The 9,057-nt window shown below is 39.2% G+C and overlaps 1 protein-coding gene across 2 annotated transcripts; it reads right to left on the bottom strand.

The window, feature by feature from the left end:
• Window positions 1–295: 295 nt before the first annotated feature.
• LOC115196771 (COUP transcription factor 2) lies at window positions 296–7,592 on the bottom strand. 2 transcript variants are annotated; one of them, XM_029757667.1, is made up of 3 exons: window positions 6,378–7,592; window positions 4,840–5,385; window positions 296–2,932 (listed from the first exon to the last, which is right to left on the bottom strand). In XM_029757667.1, exons 1-3 carry the CDS (start codon window positions 6,820–6,822, stop codon window positions 2,658–2,660), a joined length of 1,266 nt encoding a protein of 421 aa, XP_029613527.1. In that variant the 5' UTR covers window positions 6,823–7,592; the 3' UTR covers window positions 296–2,657. The 2 variants fall into 2 exon arrangements, with proteins under 2 accessions (XP_029613527.1, XP_029613529.1); XM_029757669.1 differs by having other exon boundaries at window positions 4,840–5,367; window positions 6,378–7,589.
• Between the last annotated feature and the right edge of the window lie 1,465 nt (window positions 7,593–9,057).

Genomic DNA, 9,057 nt, shown 5'->3' with positions numbered 1-9,057 from the left:
CCTGCAAGGTTGCCTTATTCGTCGAGGTGTTATAAGTTCACTGAAGGAATTGTATATAATGTGCTAAAACACCAAGGCTACGTACAAATATAAATGAAACCTACATACTAACAGTCCTCTCCTCTGCAGTGGTACACATAGGCCAAGTTCACTTCAATTCGTGAGGCCAAAAATTGTCCATACCCAATAGTCTCTCTCTCTCGCGCCCTCTCTCTCTCTCTCGCGCGCTCTTTCTCTCTCTCTCACGCACACACGATTTTGACTGATTAGTAATAAGAAAACATGGAAATACGTATTTTTTTCAAATTCATAAATTATAATTTAATACCAAGAACAAATTTACAGCAGAATGCTTGTTTACAATAAGCTAACACAAACAAACAAGAATTGTGTTCAACTATAAACTTCCACACACACTCACATATATCACTTGCAATTAATAATCATAATAATCATAATCATTAAAAAAAAGTATCTATACGTTATCAATACCCTGCAGTCATATATTTTTATATATTTATATAAAAACGTGGGTCAGTTTAAACTGTTCATAATTACAATCATGTATCATTCTCTGGTCCATATGTGGCATGGAAACAGCCAAAGAGCACTGTTCAATCACCTACACAATATGATCCCTTTTTATCCAACCACAACATGGTGTCTAGTGTGTTGAAGAAAAGCCCCAAAAACAAGGACACATTTTTTTCACACACACTCTTACACACTCTCTCTCACTCACCTACTCTCTCTCTCTCTCTCACACTCACCTACTCTCTCTCTCTCTCTCGCTCTCTCTCTCTCATACACACACGCACACGCGCACGCACGCACGCACACACACACACACACACACACACACACACACACACACACACACACACACACACACACACACACACACACACACACACACAAGGCATTTGTCACAGACCAAAGGAGCAGAACACTAAGTCAAAATAGCTTTCCAGACCAGCTCACCCTGTTTAGTCTTAGCCTATTGTTGAACATTTTGTTTCTTTTTTAAATACAAGGGCTAGTGTACTGAATGCACAGATTATATCTATACAGTCAAAAACATTTACATTTATATATATCAAAGGTAAAATAGGTTAGCGACCTGTGGCCATGCATTCACAGTCTAAATACATGAAAAAGAAAACATTTTTGTCTTAATATGTATATACATTACAAACATAACTTTCAGTGCTACTAGCTAAGTCTGCCACTGAATTGAAGACGTTGTATTACCGAAAAAATAGCAAACACAGTTTTTCTTAATCACATACTTTGTATAAAGGAAAATTCATTGAAATGAATTGACCTATATTTACAACAATACTGCCTCTAATTAACGTTTTTCAAGTGAAATACACAAGCATAAGACTGAAGTTTCAAATCTAATAGTGTTCCCAAAGTTGTATACTGAAACAACGTTTTAATTAGAAATTACTTCGCGCTTTTCAGGCACTTAATGCTTGCAGTGTATAGAGGGTGACATTTCAGGGATGTCATAATAATACTGCTATTAAACACTATTCCAGCTGTACTTAAAGGTATATGACCCTTGACCTTTCCAATTTCAAAACAAGGTATTGTATGGCTAGATGTTTTCATTGATGTTTAGGCCTACATTGCAAGACACAATGTTATATGCGTTACCTGCCTAAATTAACATAATAATACATTTGCATCTACATTTACAAGCCACAATCACCCTTCAATAGCTAGGCTTCATACATTTTTTGAACTGTCTTTACGTTGATGCAAAACATTTCGAACTGGGTGCATATGGGGATGCACAAAGTTGAAATGGGTTCATAAAGCATAGCCTACATACTGGTAACCGATATCACACACTGTTCAGCAATAGCTGTTTTGCCTTGAATCTTCTATGAAACGTTAAGAGCAGATGTGGTTCGACTGGCTCAACTAAGCAGTGACAAAACAGGGCAACCCTGGAACATAACGTCTATACTCAATTGGAAAGAGCAATGATTTAGCTGGGTCAGAAAGTTGAACCTGAACTCCGAAAAAACACCCTTGTCCAGTTTATTGTGTGTCATTTTAAGAGTAAGTGCGTTTGCAGCATTAAGCATGTAGTTATAAGCATTTTCCTATATTGCTGTGGATTTAGTTTTAATTCTTGAAGAACATTTTATATTACTTAACTGTTTCAAAAGAAGTCATGGTTTTAGAAAAGAACACCACTGTACTACAGAATCACATAGGCCGGTTTGGAACCAGAAAGGAGGAACAAAATAAAAGTACAAAAAACAGCTAGATACATGGACACAGGACAAGTAATTTGGAAAAAGAAAACGTACTTTTTTATTTTCTCCTAAGTTTTTCCAAATGTTCATTTTAAATGCACTTTATAGTTTCCATTTTCCTTTTGAGGATTACCAAAATCCTTTTCCTTATTATTTTTTTCGTTTTCTTTTTTCTTAAAAATGGATAAGAAGCAAGTTGTTCCGAATGACACTGGGAGCTTTTATCTGCATTTTGAAAGTTCGCTGAATGTCTCAATTTTAAAATTCACAGTCATTTACAACAATGTCTTTCTTTGTGAAAGCAAGCTCTTGTAACAGCCGTTTTCCTTCAACAAAAGAAGCGCTAACCATTGTAGTCTTACCCCCTTTGTTCATTCCTTCTGCTTACTGAATTGACATGTAGGGCCAGTTAAAACTGCTCCCCGAAAGCAACATATCCCTGATGAGGGTTTCAATTGGGGTTTTACCTACCAATCGGACGAAAAACAATTGCTCTATGACCGATGAAGAGACTGTGCGCAGCGAAGGCAAGCGAAGTAACAACTTCCCAAATCGTGTAGGCTGGTTGGGATACTGGCTCCGAACATATTCCTCCAGGGCGCACTGTGACTTCTCTTGCAAACTTTCCACATGGGCCACATCTGAGAGGCCACAAGCATCTGAAAAAAAAGCAAATTAACTAAAAATTCATCACACATTTATGACAGAACACTAATAGAAATGCTCAAGACACCTCTCTTTGGCTATACGGTATATTACGTGACAGGTGCGCTTAAAAATGTTAAGTAATTTAGGATGTTTGTAAATTTCAAGAGAACATCCCCCTTTTTCGGTGTTAAATTTGGTCGCTGAGGTGTGTTAGTAGCCTATAACATAACCTATTTTATGTTGATTAAACAATAAAAACCAATCAAACTGCATGTGATTACCATAATCAAACAGCAAGTATTGGCCTTTAATATTGTCATCATTATCATACTCAGTTGGCCTACATTGTTTTATTGTTAAAGAAGACACCCATCTGTTTGCGAACATAGGCTATATTTTGTTGAATTTACATTGCATACGTTTTCTTGAGAAACTGTCTCATAATCAATAGCCTATATCATGTGATTATTAATGTCACTGTAGCGCGGTGTATAAGAACAGGCAAAGTAATTATTTGTTGCCTTATATTTGGAAATTGTAGGCTATTGTTTAAAAGAAACTGGACAGGCACTGAACTTAATGCTTACATTTAAATAGGAGTTTGGGTTAACACACACACACACACACACACACACACACACACACACACACACAACGCACGCAGAGAGGGAAAGAGAGTTGTGACATGGTGACCTCTGTATTGCGTTTTGATTTGGCTTGAAGAAGGGCTAGAAACCGAAACTACCCCTAACATGGATAGTACTAACCAAGTCACCTTAATAACCAAGAAAAATGGCGGTCAATGATATGTAGCAGTGCAAACTCTACATATTTACTACACGCATTATAATTAACATATATTGTTTAAACCGCCCAGATATTTTTGTAGAATAGGCGAGGCATACGCCAATAGCCTAGTTTGTAAAATGTTGGCTATATAAAATAATACAATGTTGTAGGCCTATTGTAAAAACAACTTATCAATTACATTAGTCATTGCCGAATTCATCATAGGTCTGTATTTTCACAGACCTATGTAATGTAATCATATAGCAGGGAAGTCTAGGTCATGACCCAGTTCTGGAACAAGTCCAAAAAATGCATTGGATCCCTAGATCTCCCTAACAGAACAGAGGGGAATTGAAAAGTATTTTCCCACAATAACTGAAATGTCCGTCATGTGATCAGGCTAAATGTGGTAGAACGGAAAATAGTTGTTATTATATTAATCAAACCGTCAATAAGATAAACTATTCCGTACAATTTCTGTCCCTCCCTGGCTTGAATAGGTTACGTTGTGTGCTGTATGCCGTGGTTTAACAAATGGAGCATTAGGCCCGTCTTTCCTTTGCTATACCCCTCCCCCTTAGAGCGTGACATCATTAATATCTGTCAATGTATTATAAATACAAACACGTGATTCCACATAGGCTATATACAATATATCTTAAAGGTAAGTCAATTATTCTCAAAATATAATTTTCAATAAAATATCGACAGTTTGTGATGGCATGTCTTTACTGAAATACTAGTTTAGTGACTTTTATGATGTGGGTCAAAGTTATCTTTCAGAGCAGCCTATTTTGTCGACAGCGTGTACTCAGAATGTAAATTGAATCAAGTGTGTGGCTATGCCTGACCAATCAGTAAAGGCAAATGATGGGCCATTTTATGACTAATGCCCAACAGTGCATTGATATAGGCCTACAGGCGGTTAGTTGATAGCTTATAAGCTTTTTTTCCTCTATGGGATTTTAGGACAGGCCAGGCATTTGAAAACTTTGCTCTGTTTATATATTTCATTGCATGCCTAGCCTAGATTGTTTTCAAACGGGGAAAGTTCAAGCACACGTGACCTAAACACATTCTCATACTGCATAACTGGAAATGTAATATTCTGATACAATTTTGAGTTTACCTGATGTGAAGAGCACAATTGCCTTTAAGCAGCTGTATTCAGCAGAGTCAACGTGCAAAGCTTTCAGCTTTTCCACTTGTTCTTGGAAGATCCTAATGTGGTCCATAAATGCGACCACTCTGTCCGCAGACATGGGGGAGGCGTGTAGGCCAGCCGCCGCCAGAAGTGGAGCCACATGGAGAGGCATGGAGCACTGTGCGGCGTTGAGCACAAATAACTCACTCCAGGTCAACCGCAGAAGAGCCACCTGGTCAGTAATCTGAAGGTCTGGAAAGAAGGGGATATTCCTGGCCCACTCCACGGCGCTGAACAGCATCCTGGCCGCCAGTTCACATATGTTCTCGATGCCCATGATGTTGTTGGGTTGCATGCATTGACTGCCATACCGGGACGTTGGGTAGGGCTCCGCTCTCAGCAGTAGAGAGATATATCCGGATAAGTAGGAATGGCAGTGGAGTGGGTCCCCATTTGTCAAGGCGAACTGACCATGGTGTGGCTGTGTGGGTGGCATCCGTCCCCGTTGCACCGCTGCAGTAAAAAGAGAAACTGCAGATATTGATGCCTGAATTCTACACATCAAGAGACATTGTAATCCTCCTGACCAGGACGCTATGACAAATATTGTTCCACTATAGCAGTTCGAGGAATACACATGCTGAATACGAGTTCAGACATTGCTTTGGCTATTCAATTGCTATGATGAAATCTACGGATCCAACATTATAAACAAAAACAATAAGCCTACATAGGTTACAACAATTATAGCCTAACAAGATGTAGGCTATGCAAACAATGACTTTAATTACTGTTGAGATCGATACAAGCATAATGCCCGAAAAAGTCATGATGCTCTATGGAACATTTTAGAAGTACAAATCTGTATTTAACATTGTAATTTTGTTGTTGGACTACAACAACATGAGCTAACTGAATAGAAGCACAAAGGCAAGTCAGTTATTGCATGTTGTAACCCTTAACCTACTTAGCAATCTAGTCGGCTAATTTTATATTGACTACCATTTTCGACTGATCATTGAATATAACAATTCTAAAGATACACATATGCCCTTTTCTATGTACAGCTCCGTTTTTTTTGTCGAGATTAACACGACACAAAGTGTGGGATCTAAAAACGCTGTCTCTTCACTCCACACTCGCCATAATAGCGCTGTAGCCTCTATGTGCTTGTATTCAAATACAGACGCATATCCATTTTGTCTCTTCCAAGAGGACGGTTCAGCTCTAATAATCTACATCCAAACTCGTATGACTATTGTTTCTGAAGGCCACATTATTACTAGGGAGCTTAAAAAATAATAACTCTTTAATCGAACGCGGAAAGGGGAGGTTTGTTATGCTCGGTCTAGAGCACTAAAAGCAGGCGGCTCCATTGCGTGCTTCGGCCGCACAGCCTTGGGAAGAAGAGTCGGGGAGAGAATATGGGAGACGGCCACACATACAATTATTAATTAAGATAATAACTTAATCGCACGACATACAGGACAAATACATCAATAAGAAAATAAAAATTCCAATACCTTCCCGTCTCATGCCAACTTTCAGGCATTTTTTGAGGCGGCAGTACTGACACTGATTGCGATGGTGCTGGTCAATGGGACAATTCCTGTTGGCACGGCATGTGTAACTGAGGTTCCTTCGTACGCTCCGTTTGAAGAAGCTTTTGCACCCCTCGCAAGTAAACTGGCCATAGTGTTTACCACTAGATTTATCCCCGCAAACCACGCATTCTATGTGCTGTGGCTGCTGTTTCTCCGACTGCGTCGTCTGGTTTGTCGGCGTAGACTGTACAGTGTTGTTCGGGGGTCCTTGGACTGGTGTCTGAGGGGTCGGAGGGGCGACCTGAGAGCCTGACAGATTCAACTGAGGGGTCGGAAGGGATAGTCCTCCTTGAGATTGCGAAGAAAGGGTACCTTGGGTCTCAGCCACATCGTCCTGGGAGCCTCTCCACACTACCATTGCCATATCTATCAGTCAACGTAAGGAAACTTTTTGTCTGCCGTTTTTGGTTTCGCCGTGCTTGTTCTCTCAAAAGAATGCAGCACGCTGTAATCAAAATGAATAGTCAAATAAATAAATAAATGACAAAAGCCTACGGATGTCGATTGTCCGTTGAATCTGGCGAAAATGTCAAATTGTATTGCTGTTATAGACGATGCTAAGCACACGTTTTAAAACTGATGTGATGGCGAGCTGATTCGCAGCATTGCGCTTAGAGGCCAAGTCCAGGGGCGCTTGCAGTCAGCCATTCAGGAGACTCGAAATGGAGAAAAAAAGAGCAAATGATTGCAATAATGAAATGAGGTAGCCTATTCAAGAAACGAAGCAGTAAGTTGAACGTATAGGCGACGTGACAGCAGCATAAAACACACAATTGATGTAGGCTACACACTAGCAGCAGAGCGCTATCAAGTTCCAGCTCAAGTCATGAAGAAAATCATCAACTGGTAAAAAAAATATTGCTGCTTCTCCTTTTCTTGTGAGGTGGTGCGAGCAGCAGCGCGCAGCTGAAGCCAATGCTATGAAGTCAACTCTCCGACAAGCAAGTGATAATAAAACAAAAAGATCACAACTTATAGAACCTCCTTCATGCAGGGAAAAATAATTTGAAAAAGAACAGAGAATCAAAGTGATCAAATATGTTAAAAAGGGTGAGGTTAGGAAGTGATTGCGAATTGTAGGAGCTGGGCTAGCAGAATGCTTTCTCTCTGATCAGCTCACTGAGCTCTCTATATAGTGAACTTTGACACGACTGCTGCAACTTAGCACACGTTACCATGGAGATGAGCTGCCATATAAGGAAAGTGACTGTGTTTGACTGGTCAGAGCTCACGGACCTCCCCCTGAACCCCATTGGCTAGTCGGCACTTGTGCTACTTGGTGCCTTGCCAAAGCAAGGATAGGTGTCGAGAAAATGCTTGGTCCTAAAAGGAGACGTGTTAAAGGAGAGGACCATGCTTCCAATTCACCGATTTTCATGAAATACACATATAAAGTTCTAAATGTTCAATGATTACATTCTCTGACCACGTACTGTTTCTTGGTATGTGTTTGTAAGTTACTGAGTAGCCTAAGTGAGTGGGTTGCCTAGTAAATGTTTGCCTGAAATGTAATAGTCTGAGAGATGTGAGGATGGTATTTTTGCGTCTGATATATGTCTGATATTGCCTCTGATCAGACACCAAAATACCATCCTGACCTCTCTCAGGTGTAGCCTATATATTGCGTCTGATAAAGGCTTTCATAAGATGCAGTAACATATAGTGCTCCTGCATTTAACTCAAACTTCTGTATCTAGCCTACCATTACATTAGAAATAGCCGAATGCAATAGAAGTAGCCTATCAGAAGTTGAAATTAACCATTATTATAGGTTATGGCTTCGTACAAAAGAAATGATGAACAATTACGGCATACAATTGAATGCAGGATATGCATCTGGAAGTGAAAATGATTGTTAAACCATATTGAAAATTGTAAGTCCTCTCGTTGCAACACATTTGTCTATATGCTACATAGGCTTTCTAAATCATATGTCCGGAGACTCATCTATCGTGAGCTGTATGAAAGGTGCTATACAAATAAAGTTAGGACTATTATAATTATTGTATTAGGCTGATTCAGGCATATTATCAGACAACTTAGCCAACTTGTAAGTCGCTCTGGATAAGAGCGTCTGCTAAATGACGTAAATGTAATGTCAATGTATGTTCAACCACAGTGTTGGGATGGTCAATTTTCTTACAATATAATCTTATTTCCGAACAGGCTACATCACGGTTTCTTTCAGTCAACTTAGGCAACTGCCTATTAGTAGACTACTTCTGACTGAAAAGACAGTTTTTGATACTTCTGGTTATGATGATTATGAATACGTGTATGCTTCACATTTGCAAGTATATGATAACATTGCTTTTCATAGAGTTACAGTAAAGGAAACCCAAGCACGAGGGATTTTAATCATTAGTCTATAAAATGTAACAGGCTATCCTATATGAGAGTTGAGACCTCTTTCTTAATTTAGAAAATCCCGAGCTATGATGAGCTATTGTTTTATTTATTGGTTCATGATTCTAGGCTATAACAACATTCATGGACTGTATTGAAAATTATTAAATTATATCACGATAGTATAGGTCTTAATTAAATGTTTCTGCCCCAAAAATAAAAACTCAAGGCTCTTTAATTATAGGTATATCCT

This window comes from Salmo trutta, chromosome 7, assembly GCF_901001165.1.
Source record: "Salmo trutta chromosome 7, fSalTru1.1, whole genome shotgun sequence".
Classification (NCBI taxonomy): domain Eukaryota; kingdom Metazoa; phylum Chordata; class Actinopteri; order Salmoniformes; family Salmonidae; genus Salmo; species Salmo trutta.
The sequence above is the reverse complement of the archived record's forward strand: the minus strand, read 5'-3'. Positions and strand labels throughout refer to the sequence as shown.